Source organism: Mirounga angustirostris, unplaced genomic scaffold (genome assembly GCF_029215605.1).
Source record: "Mirounga angustirostris isolate CCGP_5_RB_7025 unplaced genomic scaffold, mMirAng1.0.hap1 SCAF_14, whole genome shotgun sequence".
Classification (NCBI taxonomy): Eukaryota; Metazoa; Chordata; class Mammalia; order Carnivora; family Phocidae; genus Mirounga; species Mirounga angustirostris.
Genome location: NW_026991722.1, coordinates 10,525,662 through 10,553,629, shown reverse-complemented (window position 1 = coordinate 10,553,629; position 27,968 = coordinate 10,525,662). Strand labels below are relative to the sequence as shown.

The window sequence follows — 27,968 nt, the reverse complement described above, 5'->3', positions numbered from 1 at the left end:
AGACAGAAGGATTCGTTTCATTTGGTAGGAAAAATTCTATTGGGATGTTTCATTTTACTTTGACATTATTAACCCATTTTCTATTTAAAATTCAGATAACGGTTAAACCTCAGTAGCACTGATCACTCTTCTAGACAGAACATTTAAAAAATTAACAAAGATGAACAATATATGCTTTGACACTTTTGAAGTTGTTTTCCCCTGAATCCCAAAATATTCCAAGTAACCTTTTTTGGTGCAATTTCTTGTGTCTGAGTCCTATATTTCCCCCCTCTTTTTTTTATTGCCATCCCCCCAAATATTTTCTGTAGTAATCAAAACTTAGAATACACGAACAGTAAAATGCAAATAAATGAAGTGTTTGAAAATGTGTGCCTGCTAACCACTTATCCCAAATCATCGTTTAAGACGAATTCTCCGTCATGCTTTGGAACCTGTAAAACTTGTGATTTTATTTACTAGGCAGATTGAAAAGGTAAGAGACTTTACATTTTTCAATTCATATTTTATCAGATTATTCTTAATCACAAACATTAAACCAAATTAATTATTTTCTTTGTTTTAATATACTTATTTTACCCCAGTGACTTATACTAATATAAACAAATTTAAGCTCTAATTTATTTCTTCTATTGATATTTGCATTTTTATCCTAAGTTTAGTTGAGTTTCCTTCATGGAGAAATTTGACAAGGAGAAAAGGGAGAGAACATGCCTGCATTTATGCTCCCACAAAAGATCTTCCATAGATCAAAGCCTGAAATCAGATGTAAGGAAGGACATCTGTAGGTGTTTGGCTATGGATACTTGAGTAATAAATCCTAAGGTGTTTCTTATCTTTAAGATATAAAGTAAAATTAAAATAGATTCATATTATGACAAGAATATCTTTTACTGACATGAAAGAAAAAAGAACAGAGTGGTTTTATGCAAAGTCAATCCACTTCTGTATGGAAGGAGAAGATAGTCTGTCTCTGCAGACAAAATCCTTTGGCACACTGTGTCCTTAGATTGATATAATCATTTCATTTTGAAGGAAAGAGAATAATCTTAAACCAATTTTATATATTTATAGCTTCTAATTAATGACTCCAAATATCTGTGAATCAATCCAGCTAACATGACTGTAAGTGTATATCATTTTCTTTCCCATAGATTGAAGTTTGAGTTTTACAAGGACATGAAAGGAACAACTGTGTCTGCACAGCCATTATATCTGCAGGGTCAATCAGGTTTTGCAAGGTCTTGTAGCCACTGGTGACTTGATAAAGTGTTTCTCATTTAAAGAAACCCACTGAGAAATGGGGCTAGTATTTTCAGAACTTGACTTCGGGTTTTGTTTACCATTTTCACTGCCACTCTGTTCTATTTCTCAACATTATCATATTGCAAGAACCCTATAAAAAAGCAACATTATAAATCCCCTTAAAATCAAGCACACTTCTCAAAGAAAGGATCAAAAGCCATCATGAGTGAATGGCATTACCTTCATTATCTATGATTATGAAACTTGAGTTCTTTGTGTCTTCCACAGGTAGATTAAAGTAAAAGTGGTGATCTTCTATGGATTCATCTCTATCCACTGCACTGATGGTCTGAACTACCTAGGGAAAATAGAAACAGGTTGCTTGGTTTTTGATTCAGGAATATAATTAATGTTATCAAGATTATTATCATTATTAGTATTAGCTTTTATCAAAATTGCTTTACCAAAATTTCTGTATATATTGCAAGGGTAACTCAATTTGGGGAGAATGTTAAAATATTTTCTCACGTTAAAAATAAGTTTACTTGCCCCTTTCAAAAGAGTGTTTTGATATTACATAATCAATTCTTGTTGGGGGCTGAAATGATTTCTATCAGTTAAGTTTGTTAGAAATTCTCAAAATACTGCTGCTATAAATCAAGATTTCCTCCCATCCTCTAGGCCTGATTTCCCCCTTTCTTCCTTTTTTCCTTCTCCCTTCCTTATCTGAATAGCAGCCATTAGGATTTGTTGAAGTTATATATTCTCTGCTCATTTGGGAGCATAGCTGTGGTAAACTTATTGTCTTACTGAAGTATTAGCTAAACTAATGAGTTTTCAAATAGATTTGCAGAAATAATGCATTTAGAGCTTAGGGGCAATGTACATGATTTCCTTTGACCCATAAAGATTATAACAAAAGTGTTCCACATCAAATAAATTCCTATTTCAGATCATAAAAAAGTGAAGTAATGCAGTTATGAACACATCAGTTCACATTTAATTCTTTTCTTTCAAGACATGAATGTTTCAGTCAAGTGGTTCATTATTGTCAAAAAGGAGATACGCTGTCAAGATCATATAGTGAGATTGTGATTAATTCTGGAAATCAAAGTAAACTGATTACAGAAGTTATTGTTTTGAATTTTCTAGAATTAAAGTGCTTTTAACAATGTGTCAAACAAGAATATCTTTAGTTGCCAGATGACAGACCCAAATTTTATAATGTTATACTTCAAAGAATAGATATCTCTCCACATGAAGTCTTATAAAACCAGTGTAATTTGTACGCTATTTCTCTACATCGATTTATCTTTTTTTTTTTAAAAGGTTTTATTTATTTGACAGAGAGAGACACAGCGAGAGAGAGAACACAAGCAGGGGGAGTGGGAGAGGGAGAAGCAGGCTTCCCGCCGAGCTGGGAGCCGGATGCGGGACTCGATCCCAGGACCCTGGGATCATGACCTGAGCCGAAGGCAGACGCTTAACGACTGAGCCACCCGGGTGCCCCCATCGATTTATTTTTCTTTATAACACATTCCTAGTCAAATCATATTCATATAGTGTTAATTAAATAATCTAATAAAACATTTTCATTCAATCCATGCCTCCAATAATAAATTTACATTGTATTAGGGTAATGCTTTTATTTTGGATTACCATAATAGCCAGAGTGAAGGGTGGGGGGACTTGAAACTCTGATATTTTGAATCCTGGTGTTGCCAATTACTAATTTTTTTTTTTAACATTTTATTTATTTATTTGACAGAGAGAGAGAGAGCGAGCACAAGCAGGCGGAGTGGAGAGGGAGAAGCAGGCTCCCCACTGAGCAGGGAGTCAAATGCAGGACTCCAACCCAGGACCCCAGGATCAAGACCGGAGCTGAAGGCAGTTGCTTAACTGATTGAGCCACCCAGGTGTCCCACTAGATTTTATTCTTAAAAAATGGAGATACTAATACTTAAGTTTTAGGACTGATTTTTAGAATTATATGTCATAGCTTTTCAAAGTGCTTGTCATACAGTCAGTACATGTTTATAGGGTGTTTTCTTCATGAAAACGTGGAATTGTTGGAATTTGCATAGACAAGATGGTATTCTGAATACTGTGTGTAATCTTATTACATATATATTTGTTTAATTAAGGTTGATAACAAATTGTAAAAACTCATGTTTACCTTATTGACACATGCAGTCTTGATTTTTAGACAAGGAATAATTTATCTCACTACCTGATTTTCTGTATTAAATACACGCATCAGACTAAAGGTTGAAATGTTTTCCTTTTGTGTATGGAGGCTTAAGAACACTGGTGAGATTTTGACTTTGTATATATTTTTAAATAATTTTAATTAATTAAATTACTCTCTACATATGTACAGGTAAACTGAATATGCATAGGTTTCAATACCCTGGCTCCTTTTTAATGTATATCCTTCCACTTACACTTGCTTTATAAATTGAACTTCCATATGCTTTATGGGTTTTACCACTTTGCAAAAATAGGAAGCCACTGACATAATACAATCAGTTACATAGCAGGTACAATTAATTCTTTTGAATTAACCCTGAATGTGTACACTATTCTTGAGAACAAATTTCTAGAAAAGAGCCAACATTAATGAACACAAAACGCTTGACTACAAATGCTCATTTTTTCCTTTTCACATGACAATGGAAATGTTTTTGTTTTAATCTTCCAATAAAATTCTAAGAAAAAATCTTGTTGCATTGATTAGATTTCTAAACTATTTCCTTACATCTACTTGCCTGGGGCCCATCACTGTCATACACATTGATGAGAGGAGCAAAGGCAAATCAAAAGCAAAGAGTAGACAAAGTAGATAAACATGGACGGTTATATTATGACAAATTCTGAGAGCTCAAATTTTTAAATTCCCCTTTGTCCTCAGTAGAATTTTGTCCAGTTTTTTTCTGAACCAATACATGTGATTTTCCACTTAAGACACTTTAAAATCTATAATGGAAATATATTGTGACAGCCTAGAAAATCTAAAAATAACCACTTCTACATATTGTCACAGCCAATCTTCACAATTATCCTATGCAATAAATCCCATTATTGTCCCCATTTTATATTTACTTAGATTAAGGTTCAAGTCACCTAAGTATCTTGGGTAGGTAAAATGGCTGGGTCAGAATTTGAATGCAAGCTGATGCTACCAGTATGAAATGAGTAGTACGTGTGGCCCCCAGAGCATATTTTCTTCAGATTTATTGAGAAAAATAAAATGGATAAATGTTTAAAATGTACATCATAATGATTTGAAACACATATACACTGTGAAAAGATTCTCTCCATGTAATTAATTACCATATCTACCACCTTGCATATTTATCATTTTTAAAAGTTCTGCTTTCTTAGCAAATTTATACAAAGAGTATTAGCTATAGTCACCATGTTATACATTAGATTCTTAGACTTTATTCATCTTATAACTGAAAGTTATATTCTTTTTTATTTATTTATTTATTTATTTATTTATTTATTTGAGAGAGAGAGAGAAACAGCATGAGAGGAGATAGGGTCAGAGGGAGAAGCAGGCTCCCCGCTGAGCCGGGAGCCCGATGCGGGACTCGATCCCGGGACTCCAGGATCATGACCTGAGCCGAAGGCAGCCGCTCAACCAACTGAGCCACCCAGGCGCCCCTGAAAGTTACATTCTTTTACCAACCTTTCCCCATATCGCCCAGCCTCAAGCCCCTGGCAACCACTTTCTATTCCTCCCAGGCACATTGTTCAAGCCCTAGACATGTTCTTGTTCATAAAGTTTGCATACAAAAATATACTGTAATGGATGTGGTATGCAAGAAGCAAACAAAACCAAGTCTCGTAAAAGACAGACATACAGAGAAATAAATAATATAATTGTCATAGAAGGGATATAGACCAAAAATAATGGTTGGGGAAAAAAAGAAGAAAATAATCTGAGTATAATAATTAGGAAAAAGAAATGATTTTCCAAAGTGGAACTGAGCAAATGAGCTAATACTTGAGCAAAAAATATGAATTAATGGGGAAAGTGTGATCCAGATAAAAGAATACCATGTGAAAACCAAGAATGCAGAGAGATCATATATTATTACATAGAAATACATGAAATTTTCATTTTTTTAAGTCAAAGAGAGTTAAACATTGGCAGTTTCATAAGTTTCAACTTAATCATTTTATGGAACTACAAACAGTATTTGACTTTAAAGACAATCATGGGAAAAAAGATCATCATTTTGTGTCCATCAATTACTTTGCACTGACTTCTTTTTCTAAAAAAAAGAGGCACACATGGGCCAGCTTACTAAAATGTCATTCTTAGATTATTATGTTGATTAAAAAAATCACTACAACATTCATTTTCACACAAAATATAGGTCTGACCTTTATTAAACATGCAATTTGGGGCACCTGGGTGGATCAGTCAGTTAAGTGGCTGTCTTTGGCTCAGGTCATGATCCTGGAGTCCGGGGATCCAGTCCTGCATCGGGGTCCCTGCTCAGCAGGGAGCCTACTTCTCCCTCTGACTCTCCCCCCATCTCATGCTCAATCTCTCTCTCTCTCTCAAATAAATAAATAATAATAAAAAAATCTTTAAAAAAACATACAATTTCTTTGATAGCTAGGCAAAGAAGCAAGTATCATATGTGGATTTGGAGCAAACAGGTAATACATTTTTTTTTAATTCTAATATAATAGATGGATTTATTTTATTTTTTTTAATTTTTTTATTATTATGTTAATTACCACACATCACATCATTAGGGTTTTTTTTTGTTATATTAGTCATCATACATTATATCATTAGTTTTTGATGTAGTGTTCCATGATTCATTGTTTGTGTATATCACCCAGTGCTCCATGCAGAACATACCCTCTTTAATACCCATCACCAGGCTAAGCCATCCTCCCACCCCACTCCCCTCTAGAACCCTCAGTTTGTTTTTCAGAGTCCATTGTCTCTCATGATTCATCTCCCCCTCCGATTTCCCCCTCTTCATTCTTCCCCTCCTGCTATCTTCTTTTTTTTTTAACATAATGTATTATTTGTTTCAGAGGTACAGATCTGTGATTCAACAGTCTTGCACAATTCACAGCACTTACCATAGCACATACCCTCCCCAAAGTCTATCACCCAGCCACCCCATCCCTCCCATCCCCCACCACTCCAGCAACCCTCAGTTTGTTTCCTGAGATTAAGAATTCCTCATATCAGTGAGAACATATGACATGTCTTTCTCTGATTGACTTATTTCCCTCAGCATAACACCCTCCAGTTCCATCCACGTCGTTGCAAATGGCAAGATTTCATTCCTTTTGATGGCTGCATAATATTCCATTGTATATATATATACCACTTCTTCTTCATCCATTCATCTGTTGATGGACATCTTGGCTCTTTCCACAGTTTGGCTATTGTGGACATTGCTGCTATAAACATTGATGTGCACGTACCCCTTCGGATCCCTTCATTTGTATCTTTGGGGTAAATACCCAGTAGTGCAATTGCTGGGTTGTATGGCAGCTCTATTTTCAACTTTTTGAGGAACCTCCATACTGTTTTCCAGAATGGCTGCACGAGCTTGCATTCCCACCAACAGCGTAGGAGGGTTCCCCTTTCTCTGCCTCACTGCCAACATCTGTCCTTTCCTGACTTGTTAATTTTAGCCATTCTGACTGGTGTGAGGTAATATCTCACTGAGTTTTTGATTTGGATTTCCCTGATGCCAAGCGATGTTGAACACTTTTTCATGTGTCTGTTGGCCATTTGGATGTCTTCTTTGGAAAAATGTCTGTTCATGTCTTCTGCCCATTTCTTGATTGGATCATCTGTTCTTTGGGTGTTGAGTTTAAGAAGTTCTTTATAGATTTTGGATACTGGCCCTTTATCTGATATGTCATTTGCAAATATCTTCTCCCATTCTGTCGGTTGTCTTTTGGTTTTGTTGACTGTTTCTTTTGTTGTACAAAAGCTTTTTATCTTGATGAAGTCCCAGTAGTTCATTTTTGCCCTTGCTTCCCTTGCCTTTGGCGATGTTTTGGAGCAAACAGGTAATACATTTTGAGTCTGTTTCTTTACCTGAACAGTACATATCAATGAAATCTACCTCCAGTATTAGTTGAGGAATACATTTTTGAATAAGATTACAAACTATAAATTGAAATATGAACTATAAATCAGTGTACAGGTATTGAGTATTAATTGATATAAGTTATCAATTCCTCTGAATGTGTTTAACAAACAATTTCTTTCAATAGAAACACGTTAAACAAAAAGTGAGAATTGCAATGAATGAATACATGGGAGGATTTTTAAAATTTCACCTAAATTGCTTGCTTATGTAGTTATTCTAGGTGTTTGTACTTTGCATCAAGCTACAGATGTGAATTATTTCTCCCATTGTCAAGAAATATTGTCAACAAATTTGAAGAAGACTGTCACTTTTTGTACCACTCCACTGAAGAAATGATACAAAATTAGACTTGTTTAGATAAAATAAAGGATTCAAAAAGGCTGTTGAATATCTGGTCAAAAGGTCAAAGTATTAATTAATACAATAATCAAAGTAGAGCTAACAAGAAAATTTAGTCTATAGTCTGTGTTTTCTTTCTTTGTTTGGCACGTTATTAGGAGAAAAATGTTAAGAAGCTCATGATATTTTAATATCATGGTCTGGACAGAAGCAGAGATACTCTGCTTCCAAAAAGGACTTTTTTAACCAAATTATATGTATTTAAGTGTCATAGATACGTAATGTTTTGCCATGTACTTACAAATATCTACTTATATTCAGTTAAAAATCTTACTTTCTTAAAGTTTTATCTCAGGATATATTTCATTTCTTTTGTTAAATTAATTTTTAAAACAAATCTTATAAAATTCATATAAAATTAACATATATAAATGAAAAAATAAATTATAAAATTATCTGACTAATATCCCGAAGGTATCCATTCAGCAAATATTTCATTGGTATGTGGAGCACCCCAAGCCATCTCAGGCCCTGGGGGTGAAACAGGGGCCAGGACCAAGTGTCTCCATCACCACTGTTGACACTATAGTGGAGTAGAGGGACATAATACCTAAAGTAGAGAAGAAAAGTGCAGACTAAAACACCCAGTATTTGGGGGCCAGAGGACCTGGCATCTAAACAAAAATTAGATTATACTTCAGAGGTGAGCAGTGGTGATATCATGAATGTTCTAGAAGGGCATATTACAGAGTTTGTACTTTATACTGAGGTCCACTCACAAGTTCTAAATTGGAAAAAACATGATTTTATTTTTTATTTAGGATCCCATAATCCAAATGATTGGGAAAAATCTGCATTTTAGAATGTTCATTCTGAAGACATCCTTAGTGTGAATGTGGAAATAGGGAACCTAGTGAACAAGCTGTTGCCACAATCCAGGAGAGCAGTTTGTACTCAAAACCTCCTGAAGTGATCTATAAAGACAACAATCACAGTTACAGAATGTGAGTTCTTTTTAATGAGAAATTATATGGAAGTTGCTGAAGTGTTTACATAAACTAAAGATGGTAACAACATGCTCTTAGGTGAAGACATCGTTTCCCAGGCTCCAAATTTCCCACAGGGAAAGTTGTTATCGTCAAAGTAACATTTCACCATTTCTAAGATGACACACAATATATTCTTCGGACTACTGTCCCACCACTAAAAATGGACGGCCATGGAAATTGTCTACATGCCTTCAGACTTAACTGATAAAAATAACTAATGAGCAACAACTGTGGGTGTATCCCTGCGTGAGGGCTGTGAGACTGGATAATGAGAAGTTTGATTTTATAGGAGCGTCCTTCAGCAGAACTGTTCATGGTTCACTCCAGAAGATGTGTTGAGTCCCTGGTAGGGTCTCGAGAGTGAGGATAGAGTAAAATTGACCTATTACAGGGGTACTTAGGGGATGGAGCCAAGAGAACTAATGATTGATTGGATATGAAGAATACAAGAGTAGAATGAATTAAAGATTATGTCCACACATCCTTCCTGCATAACTTGGTGAGTTGCAGTAATTTTGCAAGGGATGTTGAAAAAAAACAAAAAAAACGGGGCAGGCTTGGAAGACAATTTGGTGTAACCTTAGGGTATATAGATAAAAATCTCTAGTTAATTGGGCATACAACTTGAAATACAGGAGAAAAAACTGGCATAAAGATCCAGAAGTCATTTGAATATGAACTTTAATTAAGACATAGGTGCGACTGAAAGCAAAGAGAGTAATTTTGAAAAAACAAATTAAAAGGACAGGACACAAGAGAGAAACGAGGTGAGAAGAAAACCAGATTATAACGCGGGACCATGGAAATTTAGGCAACAGAAAATTTTTACATGGAGACAGTGTAAATGTCTACATTAGAATATTGTTATGAAAGAATCTAAAAATCGCTGATATTATACTTTACTTCTGGAAAAGATATTTGGTATCAGTTAAGATAATGGGAATCATTAATTTGAAAAATTAGAACTATTTCCACCAAACAGGAAAGGCAAATTGCCCTGATGTCAGCTCATTCATTATATTCATTCTGCAAACCACTGAGCACTCTCTCCCTCCTCTCCTCCCCACCCTGGGCATTTACACACTAAGAACAAAAACAAAAATTCTGTTTATCCATGTAGATCATTAAGGAAGTGCCTGATTTTCTCCAGAATGGAGTGCAATTATTCTGGCATTTTGATTTTCTATGATGAATGCATTACCTATCCAAAGCAGATAGACACTTTTTAATTTGTCATCCAGCAATTAAGCCTGTGGGAAATAAGATCAAGAATGACCTTCACAGTGGGGCGTCTGGGTGGCTCAGTTGGTTAAGTGCTGGACTCTTGGTTTCCACTGAGGTCACGAGATTGATCCCTACATGGAGCCTCACGTGAGGCTCCGAGCTTAGGGGGAAGGTCTACTTGAAGTTACCCTCCCTCTGCCTCCCCCACTACTTGTGCTCTCTCTCTCACATAAATAAATAATCTTTTTTTTTTTTTAAAAAGATTGATCTTGGGTGCCTGGGTGGCTCAGTTGGTTAAGCGACTGCCTTCGGCTCAGGTCATGATCCTGGAGTCCCAGGATCGAGTCCCGTATCGGGCTCCCTGTTCGGCAGGGAGTCTGCTTCTCCCTCTGACCCTCCCCCCTCTCATGTGCTCTCTCTCATTCTCTCTCTCTCAAATAAATAAATAAAATCTTAAAAAATAAAAAATATAAAAAATAAAAAAAGATTGATCTTAACAGTATGAGAAAACATAAAATTTTTCCTTACTGATTTTCAATTTATTACATGTGAAAATGATAGTATTTTGTATATATTGCATAGATATGCATTAAATTAATTCTGCTTTTTTTTTTTAAATTTTTAAACTTAAGAACATTTAACATGAGATCTACCCTCCTAACAAGATTTTAAGTGCACAATGCCACATTGTTAACTCCTGGCACTGTGTGTTGCAGCTGATTGCTAGCACTTACTCATCTTGCATAACTGGAACTTTATACCTGTTGAACAACAACTCTCCATTTTTTATATTTTTAAATGTGACTCCGGGAAAATTTAAAATTCCATCATATTTATTTGGCAGCTCGGCACTAGATCTCGTTTTCTCGACTAAATATCCTTCTCATCAGTTACTTTTTTATGTGTATTTTACATATCACTGTATGGACCTGAGCTTCAGAAGACTATGAAGTGGTAGTGTGAAAGCAGAGATTTCTTCCTCATCATTGTTTTAAAGAGGCTACCACACGTGTTTCAGTATTAAGCGAGATTTTGACTATTGATTTGAGTGCTAGTATTATCATTTTATTCTTACTTTATTTATTATGGCTGCATTTTATCTTGGCTCATTTGTTACCCTGAATTTAAGTTTTAATTTTGTCAAAGGGCTTCTCAGCATCACCAAATGAAAAGTTTATGTGTATCTTTTTGTTCCTTTGAGATATTGACATAATGGAAAATATTAATAGATTTCAAAATACTGTTTTGTTGGGCGCCTGGGTGGCTCAGTTTGTTAAGTGACTGCCTTCGGCTCAGGTCATGATCCTGGAGTCCCAGGATCGAGTCCCGCATCGGGCTCCCTGCTCGGCAGGGAGTCTGCTTCTCCCTCTGACCCTCCCCCCTCTCATGTGCTCTCTCTCTCTCATTTTCTCTCTCAAATAAATAAATAAAATCTTAAAAAAAAAATACTGTTTTGTTTTTCTCCTTAAAGACAATTTTCTTTCCGTTCTGTGCATCACCATTTAGTAGCTTCATAAATTGTTTTTAATTATAATTTACATATAATGCTTACAGCCATATTCTTAATAATCTTTTTTGTGTTGATGTTTGTAGGTGTTTAATTTGATCACTTTTCTATGAGTAAAGCCACTTAAAGTAATTTGAGGAGCCCCCCGCCCTTTGTTTCGAATGCTTTTGGGAAGTTTATATAGCATGGGGATTAGTAGTCAGTAATAATTTTAATTTCTTGGCCTAAGATATTCTCAGTAATATTAGTGATTTTTCTTTGAATCTCTATTCTTATTTTTCTTATGCCAGTTCTTTTGCATTTTATTATCTTTTATTCCAGCAAATGATTTTGAAGTTTTACTTTGAAATAACTGTAGATTCTCAGAAAATTTCAAAAACAGTGCAAAGAGCATTTTAAATACTTCTTTCAGCTAAGCCAATGGTTACATCTGACATAACTGTACTACAATATCAATTCGCGGAAATGGAAATGGGTATAAAATACTGTTAAATAGATAATATAATTTATTCAGTTTTCACTTGTTCTTACATCCACGTGTGTGTGTGTGTGTGTGTGTAACTCAAACAGTTTGATCTCATGTAAAGACTAGTGTCTTTACATCCAATCAGAATACAGAAGAGTTTTGTCACCACATGTATGAACTCCTTCATACTACTCTTTCTTGCCACACTTAGTCCCTACTCCTTCCCTTGTTCCTTGGCAACCACTAATTCCTTCTCCGTCTCTTATGGTTTTGACTTTTAGAGGATTTACTATAAATGGAATCATAGAGCATGTAAGGTTTAGGGTGTTGCTGTTTTCACGAAACATAATGCCTTTGAGATTCATTGTGCTATGCATGTATAGATAATCTGTTCCTTTTATGGCCAGGTGGTATTCCATTTTATGGATGTATCAACACTTTGTTTAATCATTCCTCTGGTGACTGACATGTGGATTATTTTGTTTTTGGCTATTATGAATAAAGTTGCCATGAATATTTTTATGTGGACATAAGTATTTCTCTGACATGTGTGTAACACCCTGACCAAACGATGATTATTAGGTTGTACAATAAGTATATATTTAGTTTTATAATAAACTGTCAAATTATTATTCATTTTTTATTTCCACCTCCTCTCCTTCCAGCATTTGATGATGTCTATGGGTGGTGTTATTCTAACCATTCTGATAGGTGTGTAGTAATAGCTCATTGTAATTTTAAACTGCATTGTCCAAATAACTAATGATGTTCAACATCTTTTCATGTGCATTTTTGTTTTCTGTATAACCTCTCAGTGAAATGTCTTGTCATGTCTTTTGCCCATTTTATAACTGGATTATTTATTGTGTTACTGTTGAGTTTTAAGAGTTCTTTGTAAATTCCAGATGCAAATCCTTTGAGTAATCTTTGGTTTTCAAGTATTTTCTTCCACCCTGTAGGTCGTTTCTTTAATTCTTTTAACAGGGATTTACACATTTTTAAATTTTTATAAAGTCAAATTAATACCTTCTTTTTGTCATGGATTGCGCCTTTCATGATATATCTAAGAACTCTGTCTAGTCACAGAGAATAGGTTTTTCTCCTGTGTTTACTTCTAAAAGTTTTACAGTTTTAAGTTTATGTATAAGTCTATGATACATTTTGAAATAACTTTTGTATAAGGTATGAGCTTTAGGTGGCGTTTTCTATTTCTTCCCTATGAATATCCAATTGCTCCAGCAAAATTTGCTGAAAAGACTAGAGAATTTATATGTATTTTTGCATTTGCTCTGCAGTACTCTTCATGTCATCCAGATTTTCCAATTTATTAGAACACACAAATATCTTATTATAAAATGAGTTTTTTACTACTATTGATCTAATTATTTTTTTTTTGATTTACATACTCAAAGGTACCATTTTTCTTATACTACAAATAACAGTTTTGAAATTAAATAATCTGGTTGACAAAGAAAGAAGTACTTAATTGTTTTAAGAAAAAATAGTGGCAAATGCAATTTATTGAGTATTGCTCCAGAAATTTAAGAACAACTTAATCTGTTTCAAACCAATCAAAAATAAATCAATAATCTGACAAAATCAAAACTCCCAATAAGAAAACAAAACCAACCTGAATTAATGTTTATATTAAAGTTTGTAACTTTTTGATTTTTATTTTATAAGTAATGGATTCCTTTAAGCGTGGGATAAAAAATATTAATCTGTTTCCACCCTTATCTGCATGAGAGTTTTGTTTCTGCGCAACGTCAAGTACATACACATCTTGTAGCTCATTTAGAATCCCTTTAGAAGGGAATGAGCCCCATGTTAAGAATTTGTAAGATTACTCTTAACTGTTAATTTTAACAGTAATAAAATTAACTTTCAACAAAGGCCAATTCTACCCATTTTCTCACTTAATAGAATTTTATCTTTACTAAATCCTTTTTTTTTTTTAAAGATTTTATTTATTTATTTGACACAGAGAGAGAGACAGAGAGAGAGGGAACACAAGCAGGGGGAGTGGGAGATGGAGAAGCAGGGACTGAGCAGGGAGCCCGACACAGGACTCGATTCCAGGACCCTGGGATCATGACTTGAGCCAAAGGCAGACGCTTAATGACTGAGCCACCCAGGTGCCCCTCTTTATTAAATTCTTATTAGATAGGGCAAAAAAAAATCTTTCTTTTTCAAATGAGGAGATTGGTGGTATTCAGTGTGGTTAGATCATCATCTAATTTGGGAAGTGTAGGTGATAGTAAAATTCTCTTGTAACTATACCAATTTTTCTGTTACTGCTGTTTATTGTTGTTTTTGATGTTTCATTCCTAAATAGGGGAACTATATTTGAATTAAAACTCATGGTTTTCTACATATGTGATTTTTTGACAATAATAAAGAATACCAATTAACCCATATAATGCCCCCAAATTAATACCAGAAAACAAATGTTGGTTGCAATCCTCTCTAAAGGACCCCTGTGTCTCTAAAAACTGGGACAAAATAAACATATAAAAAAACAAGGAGAACATTTGAAGAATAATAAAGGGGACAAAAATTATTTTCCTATTCTGTCAATTTTTCTCAAATGGTAAAGAGGTAAATTCATCACATTCACACAGATACATTCAGTTATCACTGGAAAGCTGTGTGCTTTGTATTGCTTAAGACTAAATTAGAAGTTTAGTTGATAACATCATTCAAAAAAAAGAGAGAGAGAGTAGACTGAGTTAATAAATACCTATCTTTCCTTGACTCTGGTCACTTTGGGGCCAAGAATGATAATTAGCTGGAAAAAAATGACTTATTGTTTAGCTTTCTAATATTCTATTTTTTTAGGTTTTGTTTATTTGTCAGAGAGAGAGAGAGAGCACAAGCAGGGGGAGCAGCATGCAGAGGGAGAAGGAGGTTCCCCTCAGAGCAAGAAATCTGATGCGGGACTTGATCCCATGAGCATAGGATCATGACCTGAGCGGAAGGCAGACGCTTAACAAACTGAGCCACCCAGGCATCCCAATAGGAAACTGCTTGGAGGGTTTGTTGTTGTTGTTGTTGTTTTTTAAGATTTTATTTATTTGACAAAGAGAGAGAGCACAAGTAGGCAGAGCTGCAGGCAGAGGGAGAGGGAGAAGCAGGCTCCCCACTGAGCAGAGAGCGTGATGCAGGGCTATATCCTAGGACCCAGGGATCAGACCTGAGCTGAAGGCAGACACTTAACCAACTGAGCCACCCTGGCACCCCATAGATTTCTAATATTCTAATGCATTCAAGCAGCGCCCAATATCCCCAAATAAATTTGTCATTAAGAATTACTATTTTGAAAAAAAAGAAAAGAAATTATCATTTTGGGAAGAAGCAAGCAAAATTCTATCTAAACCAATAAAAAATATTGTATATGATAGGACATTGTTTTAAGACATACAGATCTTTATTGAAATGCATTTGGAATTTTTAAATTGTTTTAAAATGCTACACTTTTGGCCTCCCCATTTATTCATAGATTTATATTATAAAAAGTAAACCAGCATAGCTCATGGACAATCTTATAAAGTCTCACACACATAGTCACATCACAAGCTTTAAAAAACAAGTTCACAATTCGAAGTGTCTTGCCCTAATTATTTGCAAATACGAATTTTGAAAATCTGATAATCTTGATGCTAAAATGAAGGTAATGAGGGAGAATGTTGCTTTTAGAGAATAACATCGATTGTTCCGAAACTAATTGCCTCAAATTGTGTGACTTTAAGACTCATTAATCTGGTTGTTCTAATAATCTAGGAGCCAATTTCAAAGACTGCTTTTCTTTTCATTCAGTTTAAGGTGCTTTATTAGGTAATTGGCATCCCCAAGCACCCTTTACTTTGGTTGTTATTCCTAAATTAAGATATTCTACATGCTCACATTTTATTTTATACTCATTTTGACACATTTACTTTGTTAGTATTTCTTTTTTTTAATTTAAAGATTTTATTTATTTATTTGACAGAGAGAGACACAGCGAGAGAGGGAACACAAGCAGAGGGAGGGGGAGAGGGAGAAGCAGGCTTCCCACTGAGCAGGGAGCCTGATGTGGGGCTTGAGACCAGGACCCTGGGATCATGACCTGAGCCGAAGGCAGACGCTTAACGACTGAGCCACCCAGGTGCCCCACTTTGTTACATATCCGTAAATAATTTATTAAAGATGTTTTCTATAAATCAATTTATTAAAAATGCCCACTCCATAAGAATATTAGTAGTAAATATTATATTTTAAAAGACTAATAGAATGTGGTTTCTTGATAAAAAATAAAAATTATGCTAATTTTTAGGAAAGCATATTATAGAAAATGATTTGGGTAAACTCAATAGGATAAACATATACTACAGAAAACATTCACATTAAGAAATAATTAAGATGTCATCTGTAATGGATACAAAGCACTTAAATACTTCTTCATTGGCAAGCTTTCTCATACTATTTCTGAAAGATCACTTACTACATCAATACCAAGGAACCAGCTGTTAAACAAGGTAATTTCTCATCAAACAGCAAGTACTACTGTATGTTAATAACAGAATGACTTTTTCAGGTTTTTGCAGTAGCTATTTCCCCATCTATCTTTTGTCTTTATTTTTAATTAAAATTTACCGATAAAGCAAAAAGGTATAGAGTATATGAATATAGCTATTTGTAATTGAAAAGATTTTTTTTTTGTTTCAAGTTTTTATTTAAATTCTAGTTATTTAACATATAGTGTAATATTGGTTTCAGGAGTAGAATTTAGTGATTCATCACTTACTTTTAACACCCAGTGCTCATCCCAACAAGTGCCCTCCTTAATACCTATCACTCTTTTAGCTGATCCTCTGCCCCCCTCCCTCCTTCCATCCTCAGTTGGTTCTCTATAGTTAAGTCTCTTATGGTTTACTTCCCTCTCTTTTTTCTCCCTTCCCCTATGTTCATCTGTTTTATTTCTTAAATTCCAGATATGAGTGAAATCATATGGTGGGTGCTTGTCTTTCTCTGACTTGTATTGCTTAGCATAATACATTCTGTCTCCATCCATGTCATTACAAATGGCAAGATGTCATTCCTTTTGATGGCTAATATTCCATTATATACCACAACTTTGTATTTTTGAGAGGGAGGGAGGGAGGAAGGTAAGAGGGAGAGAGAGTCTCAAGCAGGCTCCACATCCAGCACAGAGCCTAATACAGGATTGGATCTCAGGACACTGAGATCATGACCTGAGCCAAAATCAAGAGTTGGAAGCTTAACTGACTGAGCCACCCAGGGGCCCCTACCACATCTTCTTTATTCATTCATCAGTGGATGAACATTTGGGTTCTTCCATATTTTGGCTCTTGTTAATCATGCTGCTGTAAACATCAGGGTGCATGTGCCCCTTTGAATCAGTGTTTTTGTATCCTTTGGGTAAATACCTAGTAGTGCAATTGCTGGGCTGTAGGACAGCTCTATTTTTAACTTTTTTGAGGAACCTCCGTACTATTTTCCACAGTGGCTGCAGTAGTTTGCATTCCCACCTATAGTGTAAGAGGGTTCCCCTTTCTCCACATCCTCACCAACACCTGTTGTTTCCTGTGTTGTTAGTTTTAGTCATTCTGACAGGTGTGAGGTGGTATCTCATTGTAGTTTTGATTTGTATGCAACTGAAAAGATTTACTAAATTTGACACTGCTTACAAGCATCGTATTTTTTGTACAATTTGCTTTTGCATTCTGTCTACTATGACAGCTTCTAATGTTTAGGATATTTTTTTTTCTCTTTTCGGTATTGTTACCTTTAAATATTGTCCATATTAATTCAATCATATTTAAGGTTAGAGAGTTCTGTACTACTCCTAGGATGTATGTCTCTATTAGAAATTTAAAATATTTGGTTTAAAAACGCATTATTTGCCATAACTTTGCATAGTTGTACACATATGTATGTGTATTGATGCGCACATGGAACACACATGACAGAAGTAGCCCAACTAGTTAACGATGAGTGGGATTATCATTTGCGATTTGAGGGAAAATTATTTACCTTTGAATACTTGTATTTCTAATTAAAGAAAACCTTCTGAAAAAAAATCATATCCATGTTTCTCTAATGTACATTAATTATAAATAACTGAAGAAAATAAACAAGAAATAACAAACTGTGTTGGAGGTACCCTTAGAGTGGTCTTCCACATTATTGAAAATAAAAGAGAGAACAGGAAAGCTATAAAATGAGAGCAAGAGAGAAAGAGAAAGCAGGATTTTTCTTGGTCTTCTGGGATTGGTATCCCAATTTTATTTACTGACCATTCCATCTGTATTTTCTGCAATATTCCACTAAAATATCACAAAATGTTAGGAAAATGACTGCTTCCAAATCTGAGGCAGAAACTATAGAAAATGAGCTTATGTATCAGTCTGGGTCTAATTGAGGGACAGGAAGCACACAATTATTTAAAAGGCAGAATATTAATATTAAGAATTATTAAGCTATAATAGGAGAGTAACTATAAAGATGTAGTGAGAACTCCAAAGAGTACTCGGGAGTTCAGTGAAATTATCCAAAGACACAAATGTGGAAGGGAGGCCCTCTCCCCAAGTCAAGCTTTAGATCTCCTTGGAGAATGTGTGGTTGCAGCATCTTGTTTTCAGGACAAAGGAGTTCACTGGGTTGCCTGGGTCAGAGCTAGTCCACATTCTCCAGCCAAGGAGAACAATCCTCCAGGGTGCAAGTATGTGGGTGGACAGAAGTGCAGACTGAGTTGGGAGGCCACTGGAGGTACAAGGCCTGACGCTCACAGCATCCATACTGGGAAGGCTGCAAGACCTCACCAGCACTGGGACGGAGCTGTATGGTTGCTGAGGGAATGTACCTTTGGGACGTTTGGGGCTACACCTGTGGCTGGATAAAGCACCACATACATCTTCACACAGACCAACTCTGCAGCATGAGAAAGGCAAAAATAAGCATGCTACACACAGGACCAGGAAGAGAAGACCTTTTCCTTCTTCAGTGTTCATTCCATGCCTTCCTTTGACAAGGCTCAACACTGTATTCACAATAAGAGAAATGCTCTAAAGGAGCCAATCCATTATCAAAGTATCACAGAACAGGTACTTTTTAAGGAGGTACTGAAGGATGAATGTGAAGCCAGAAAGCAGTAAATTAATAAGTGGCAAAGCCTAGGGCGCCTGGGTGGCTCAGTCGGTTAAGCGACTGCCTTCGGCTCAGGTCATGATCCTGGAGTCCTGGGATCGAGTCCCGCATCGGGCTCCCTGCTCGGCAGGGAGTCTGCTTCTCCCTCTGACCCTCCTCCCTCTCATGCTCTCTGTCTCTCATTCTCTCTGTCTCAAATAAATAAATAAAATCTTTTTAAAAAAAATAAGTGGCAAAGCCTAAAACATATTGCTGTACCAGAAATGATGAAAGCAATCAAAGACTAATAGGTCATGTCTAAAGTACACAGACACTGATACGAGTGTCTGAAGATCTATTTTTCTTACCATTCTTTCCATTTATAATTCTCTTTGTGATGTAGATTGCTTACATTTTTTTCTATTTGTGTATGAGTATGTACGTGTGGATAAGCACATGTATGCATGCCTTAAACTATATGGTGCCATGTTTTTTGAGCATCAGAGAGGCCTATTCCTTTGTAGAGTGTTGTGGGGAAGGAGAGAATGTAGGAGAAGAAAGAGGGACCTTCACTTTGGGATGTTTAATATAAACAAATTCACACCAAATTCCATCTTCTTTGGCACAAAGGCTCCCTCAGGTTTTGCTATTATGAAGTTTTATATTCCCTACTCCAACATTTTCTAGATTATTTTTTCATTTTAGCAATTTATTCGGGGGTATCTCAGGCCAGGAGGTGCATCATCGAAGGTTCCTCATTTCTCTACATTGCATTCACTTCTCATTCTTCAGTCCAGAGAAGAGATTCTTTCCTCTCTGCTTACATACCCAAATTTTCTGTTTATCTGGAGAAGTATATGCTGTTTCTGCATCTTTCCTTGGTTTAGTCAAGAATTCATACTATGTGACATGTATATTTCCCAATTTGTGTTTTGATGGTGTAGCCGCTTTCTTATTTTATTAATAGACTATTTATTCCTTATTTTTAAATAGAGTAAAATGCATTTCCTCTGAATGTCTAAACAGAATGCTCTTAATGTTTTGCTTATAGGCACCATTAAATTAAAAATAATTATGTTGTCCGCATAAAAACCATTTCAGTTACACAAGATATGCTTTATTATCTTTTAAAGCAAATATTTTTTGAGAGCTTATTCTATTAGGCTGTAATGTTCACACATTACTATCTAAGTTTTAGGAATGAGTAAGAGATTAAGAGTACTTCTGAAAGTTTTTAATGTCACTCTGGGAGGTATATATTGATATTAGGTGCTTGGTTTCAACTGTACTTGAAGGAAGCCTATCAAGTAAATTTCAAACCAGAAATTACAGCCCAACTCAATCTGATTCCACATGTAACATCTGAGGAAACATGGTACAAACAATGACAAACCAGGAGCTATGGTAACCCCAACATTCACCCACTAAATAAGGCATCACCCACCATGTGTCAGGAAGAAAATATCTATGGTAATGTTGGATATCTTGGCAGGACTCAAATAATCTGTACACTGATTTCAATTCATAAATCACAGCATCTGTAGCAATGTGAGTGGGAATTTTTGGATTCCCCTTGGATTGGAATGGAGGAACATTATAGGTAGCCAAGTGGTATATCATTTTTTTCAGATACTTATAGACCTTGGACAAACTTCTAAATTTGATAGTGACATCTATGAGTCCCTTGACTTATTTGATGATTTGTGGCCTTCCTCCTTAAAGGACACTGATTATGAAATAGCACTACCCAGTGTGATTTATTCTGCGTTTGAGCTATGCATCTCCCAGAAAGGAGGTGAAATTCAGTTGTATTGATTTCATTTTTATTTTTGCCCTTAAAATTGTAGGTGTAATTAATTTATTAGTACAAAAATTAAAAAGAAAACTTTTTCTATTTGTTTTTGTATTATGCAAATAATCTAAGGATGGCTAGTCTTTATAATCATCAGGGCATAGTTAAAATAAGCATCATCTTGGAGATAGATACACATTATAATCCTTGCTCACTCATAAGCTATACGATGTTGAAAGAGTTACCTAAACTTTTCGAGGCACAATATACACATCTGTAAAATTATAAAAAGTATAGCATGTCATAGATTTCCCTAGAGCTTTGTTTGTAAACTCTGAGCAAGTCACACAAAAACTCCGTGCCACTACATCCAATAGATATCTTTCTTCCTCAGCAAAGTTCAACTCTCAATATGTCTTTAAATTTTGTTGCATCAAAATTAATATTTGAGTTTCTTTTTGAGCAGTTCTACCTATTTTTAAAGATTGTTCTTTCATTTTTTTTATTCTTCGAAGTATTCCTGATAAGGAAATATTAACTTATTATTAAATAAGTAAACTAATCTTTCCTTCAATTACTGAATGGGCACATTCTATAAATCTAGGATACATTCTAGGAAATTAGTGATATGATCCTTTTTATGCCTTGAGCATTGTGCTATTTTATCATCTTACAAATCATTTCATCATTACTCATAAACATCTCCTAATGTCCTTTTAAAAGACTTACATGAAACTTGTAAGATGAATGGCCTAGAAGGATGATATAATAATGAAATAAATCTTCCCCACTGCATCATTCTCCTCTTCCTCTTTTTAAATGTGTTGCTTAAAGTATTACATCATCGTTCAAAAAGATATCAAAAAACTGATACACTATCTTTTTAGTTTGATTTTATTTTTTCTTTAAAAACAGTTGAAAATTCAAGATTTTTCATTTTACATTCATAATGCTAGAGGGAAAAAAATGACAGAGGAAGTAATTTCACAGTAGTGTGTGAATAGAAGATGAAAACCAAAAGCAGAAACCAGCACTATAGACTCAAGATGATGGTGAAACTGATCATGTAAAAAAAGGTTTGAGATAGAGTCTTCAGATGAAGATAAGACAGATGAATATTCTCAAAATCAAGAATCAGCAAATGAACAATATGATTTTAAGGATAAAGGAAAAATATAGTAATCATCCTTTTAGTCACTCAACAGGAAGGACTTCATCACACGATATTTTGCGATAAGAATCTGGGCTGTTCTGTTCTGCTAAAAATAAATGTGACAGTATTTTTTCATCTTTTATAAATGTTTTGCACCAAAATCTACTTGATTTATCTTGCAAATGGAAAACTGCTGAAGGCAGAATGTATCTAAATGTCACCGGAAGGAAGGGGATGCAATAGGATTTTTCTTTTTAACTAGATTGATTATTATTTGCTGTTTATAAATCTAAAGATTAAATGCTTTGCAATCATGGAGCAAAGAAGACAGCCATTCCTTCTTCAACAAAAATATGAGCTGTAAAGGATATTTTAAACTTCTCGAAGTGTTACATACTGACAAGTACGTATTTGGCAGGTTTACATTTTGTTAACATTTGACAAAGAGGACCATAGCATTCCCCTTAGCCTGACTCAATTTTAGACAGGTTTCTTCTTGACTAGAAGTTCCTGACCTCCATTTTCCCTGACCAATTACAAGAGACATTTTCTCATGGCAAATTCTTTCTTTGCCCTTTTGTAATGCAGATAAATCTCCCAAACTCTTTCAATTTTGTGAGGCAGAATGGTCTTTCTCAAAAGCCTGAACACCATCCTTTTGACATGTAGACATCAAGCAAGATAGGACCTCTATCAGGCAGTGTCTATGGGAGGGTAGGACCCTAACTTCTCTAAGAGCCAGTTACACAGCTGGCCTAATCACACCAACCTCCCCCTCCCCACACGTGTTCTCCAGTACTTTTTCACTAGCTCAGCCCAGCATTTAAAAACTCTCCTGAACTTTGTTTCAGCAGTTAAGTTCACTTGTCTCCCCTATTGCAATGGTCTTACCTTTATTGCAATAATCTGAATAACATCTTCCTTGCCATTCCTAACAAGTGCCCAGTACAATTTCTCTTTGCCACATTTTAGTCAAGTTGTTTTGCACTGTCATTTTATTTATATAGCTGTGAATGACTTACAAAATTACATATTTTTAAAGAGTAAATTTGACCATACTGTAAACCGTGAGGATGATTTTTTTTTTTTCTTTCTTTCCTGGAATAGTGGGAATTCAGTCTATTGACACGTCCTCCTCAAGAACTGTTGCATTCATGTGTGTCCACATCAAAACTCTTCTTTCTCTCCTACAGTACTGGTCCCACCTACTCAATCTACTCTGCAGGCTTCTCTTTCTTTACCGAATCCTTAAATAATGCTATTCCCAAAGGTTCTGTCCTATGTTCTTTCATAGTCTCACTTTTTATTTTCTTCCGGGGTGACATTACATATACTACAAATATTACCTACAAATATTCTAGTAAGTTTAAAATCTTTATTGTTAAATTCAAGAGGATCTTTTCTTTTCTACTTTTACCTGATCTGTAAGCAGCAAATAAAACAGATAATAACCCCCTCCTCCTTGGAATACTTTTGTTTGTTTGTTTGTTTTGTTTTGTTTTGTTTCTATGTTACCATACTCTCCTGGTTTGCTCCTTGCAAATTTTATTTCCTACTGTTTTTCGACCCCCAAACACTAATACTGGAGTATCTGGGTCTCAGTCTTTAGACTGATTCTTGTCTCTGTCCATGCTCTCTCTTTAAGGGATCTCATCACACTACAACATTTTAAATATCACCTACAAGGCTAATAATTTCAAATGTATATCTCTAGAAAATTATAGAAAAAATACTCTTCAAGAACTACTGTCTTCATACTCTGTTCATTTATTCAACTAGTTATTATTGGGAACCACAGTGCCTGTTGTCAAGAATATAAAAATAAACCCATTCATTGTTCACAACTATCTTGGAATCTAGAAAACACGTGAAACTAGAAATGACTCATTCCGAAAATATGTAAGATCTATTCAAACTACGGATAGAGAGGCAACAAAATATAATGGTCACATGCATGGATTCTGATGCCAGCACTTGGGATAAAATATCTCTCTGTCTTTATTTAAGAAATAACAACTTCCCTGGGCCTCAGTTTATTCACCTGGAAAATGAGGCATATGATAATATTTCCCTCACAATTTTTTTTGAGAATTTTTGAGAATTGGTTTAATATTTATAATGTTGCTAGAATCATGTCTGGGACCATGTGAATATATATTTGTTTAAAACAGTTTGATTATGTGGCATGTGAGTTCAGTTTTGCAGTGTAGTTAAAATTCCAATAGGAATCGACAGGCACATTTCAGGAAGAAGGGTTGATACGAACAAATTATAGAAACTAGTTTATATTTTGAAAGACAAGCAATTCAGAGTGTGAATAGGAAATAATATATATATATGTGTGTATGTGTGTGTGTGCATGTATACAATGTGTGTGTATGTATGTGTATAATATGTGTGTGTGTATATATATATATATATATATATATATATATATATATATATTAAAAAGCAAGATATACACAATTGTGACCAAATTAAAGAGAGTGATAAATACCAGGCTGTGAGTTTTGTACTTTTCTGTGCTGGTATTGGAAAATCCATTGAAGTTTTTGAGCAATGAAGTCAGAAAACCGCTGTAGGAAATGTCATCTGCTCTGCCCTTTGCTGTGAATTCATCTCTGCCTAATGCCCAAAGCCTCCTGTGATCATGGTGTTACTGTTAGTGAGCAGAAAGTAGGACAAAAATTCTCATTCTCAAAAAAGAGAGTATTCCACAATATTACAAATGCACCGACCTCTGAGTTCTTGCCTATGAGCCAGAATCTGTGAAAAGAATGAATGATCCACTGAGTCAGTAAAGATCTGAGTGGATTCTAAAGCAATCAAGAGTGGAGGGAGCTAGTTCCTACTAGAAATGTAGATTTCCATCTTTTCACATGATACAAAAGTTGAAAAAGGTTATTATAAACATGATTAATTAGAGTTGTTATAAATAACTTGAGGAGTTAGAATAAAAGCTCCAATGTAATCAACAGAGTGAGGTAGCAGCATCCTTAGATGTGTTTACCACATAGGGCCAGGGCGCTGGTCTCAAGTCTCTCATATAAACGTGCTGGTTCCCAAATCTTCTGCCCATCTCAGCCCAGATAAGAACACATTGAACATGCAACTTTATTGAGTAAGTGGACTTACCACCCAGGACATTGATAAAAATAAGTGTATAGTAAATTAAGCCTATTTTTTTAAGTTTGGAAGTAGGTTGTCTAATCCGGCAGGGGTGGGGGGGTGCACTTGGAATACATCCATGTTTATGCAAAGTGTATAAAATATTTAAATTTGACATATATAATTCTAATAACTATAATTATATAGTTTATATAATTATAATATATATTATATATAATAATAATAATTATAAAATACATCTTAAATATGTAATGTAATATGTAGATTTAGAAAATTGTGAGATAACTTATTTCCAAAATTATTTTAATTTTAAGCTTATTATATTTGTTGATGTATCAGATAGACAGATGTTTGAAAAGTTTGAGAACATCAGATATGTTAAATTTCTAAGTATATCATCTATTTATAATTCCAAGTTCAAATAAATGTTTAAAGCCAGTTTCTATAGGAGTTGTGGGTAGCAGGTCATTTGCATTCTGTTTTTGTGATTCCTTTATACCATATTGTCTGTCCATAGGTTTCTAAATTAATCTGGTTTTAGATCTAGGGGGCAGTGCCACATGGTGGAGATTCTCTGAAAGTTTTATATTAACCTTTTACTTTATCAAAAACCCTGGGTCCTAACCAATTCAAATTAAGTTGCTTAAGTTTAAATTCATTTGTATATTTATTATAATTTCATTATTATTTTAAACTTAGGAAATGCTTATAGGCAATATTTCAGAATTATTTCTGAAATAAATACGGCCAAATAAATTTCACAAGACATTTTAAGAGCTACTAATCATTCCCATTATGTTACAGTTGAATATCCTATAACGATCCAGGTATACTTCATTCTTAAAATATGCCTATTTCTTACCATAGTAAGTCTTTGAAAATAAAGCAAAATGTTGGCTACTATTATTTATTGGTAGAAAATTAGAAGTTCCATTTTTGTAAAATCCAAATTGTCTTCAACTAGCTTCATTGATAAATTCACTTCTATTGAGAATAATTGGTTTCATAGTAAATATATATATTCCTATATATACATATATACACACATACATAACACACATTCAGTATTCTGAAAACAAGTTTATATATCTTTAAAAATGTTTTATGACAGTAATAAGCTTCTACGATTTCAAATGATACCTAAGAAAAATTTTAATGTACTGGAACTGAAAACAAAGAACAATCTACTTTAAGCTTTACATTTTACAGAAGAAAAAAGTGAGCTCCACAAGAGAAAATGTATGAAATAAACTGTGAAGTAAAAATAAATGAAGAAAGAAAGGAAGGAAGGAAGGAAGGAAGGAAGGAAGGAAGGAAGGAAGGAAGGAAGGAAGGAAGGATGGAAGGAAAGAAAGAAAGAAAGAAAGAAAGAAAGAAAGAAAGAAAGAAAGAAAGAAAGAAAGAAAGAAAGAAAGAAAGAAAGAAAGAAAGAAGGAAGGAAGGAAGGAAGGAAGGAAGGAAGGAAGGAAGGAAGGAAGGAAGAAAAAGAAAAGAAAGAAGGAAGGAAGGAAAGAAAAGGAGGGAGGGAGGGAAGGAATGAAGGACGAAAGGGAAAAATTAATTGTGAAGTAATGGTGATGTGTTTCAAAATAAGTCTGCTCTCTATTCTTTACCTATCTAGTAATTCATTTGACATTAGGTTTCTTTTATGTTGATATGTCTGATACAGTAGTTATAAGCTATAGAAAAAATTCCAGCTCATTCTCTTCATGTTTATGTTTATATATTAGGTTTCCTTGTTCCATGATGAATGAAAAAATAAAAATTAACTGAAATGCGATTACTTATTCTATTGAATTGCTAAAAAAAGAACTTTTCTTTATTGTATTGGCAAAGTATAAAAGATTTACTATGAATACCCAGTGTTAGCAGATGTTTCAAACATTTGAGGAATTTGAAAGTAGAAAGCTTGAAGCTTACATTTTATTTTTTTAAAAAGAAATTTAAATTATACAGAACTCACAACATAAAAGCAGTAATTGATATAGTTAAAAGAAGCTTATTTTTATCATTTCAAAATGAGAGGAATGGTAGCAAAAGTTATTATATATAATATATGGCAGTGTTTAGTTAGCAATTTATTGCAGGTCCTTACCTGACCAGAGCCTGCATTTTCACAAACATATGTGTCATAGTATTCAGAGAACTCGGGAGCATGATCATTAACATTAAGAACTTGCACATACACAGGAACTGCAGAAATCTGTTGCACATTGTCTGCAAATTGAATAAACAGAACAAAATTAAAGAATGTTAATGCTGTCTTTAGGGGGGGGCAATTAAAAGGTCATGAAAATTGCATTAGAGACTCTGTGGCATATTTCTATTTTCCTTGAATAAAAGCTACCTGAGTATAGAATCTCTATATCAATCATATATTTATCAAGAGGACAGCCTAGGAAAAAATGTTCTCAACACATTCAACTCAGCCAATACTTATCAAGTGCTTTTACCTTGCTATAGACTACAGATAGAGCTGATGAGGAAAAGTAATGAAAAAGATGGTCAGGTTCGGGGATACCTTCCTAAAATCCAGCAACTGTTGGATATATGTATATTAATGCATTTAATACATTTAATAATGAATTATTATCCTCCCTAACTTTGCTGATAAAAACATTGCAAATTTAGTTCCACAAATTACAGATAAATGGCTGGTCTAAGGTTATAGCTGAAGTAGAAAGGGCAGTTTAAGAAGCCAGCAATAAGTGCTCCTAATGATGACATTGTTTGGTACAATCTTTAAAAATAAAAACAGACAGAGATTAAGGATCTAAATAAATTTTAAAATAA

The 27,968-nt window shown here is 34.5% G+C and overlaps 1 protein-coding gene across 3 annotated transcripts in view; it reads right to left on the bottom strand.

The window, feature by feature from the left end:
- The window catches only part of CDH19 (cadherin 19), a 241,456-nt gene that overhangs the window by 13,587 nt on the left and 199,901 nt on the right, over positions 1-27,968 (bottom strand). For all 3 annotated transcript variants that reach the window (XM_064578755.1, XM_045886578.3, XM_045886581.3), the window contains 2 exons: positions 27,271-27,392; positions 1,486-1,603 (listed from right to left, as the gene is read on the bottom strand). In XM_064578755.1, coding sequence (XP_064434825.1) covers positions 1,486-1,603; positions 27,271-27,392 — 240 coding nt within the window. The remainder of the gene's footprint in view (positions 1-1,485; positions 1,604-27,270; positions 27,393-27,968) is intronic.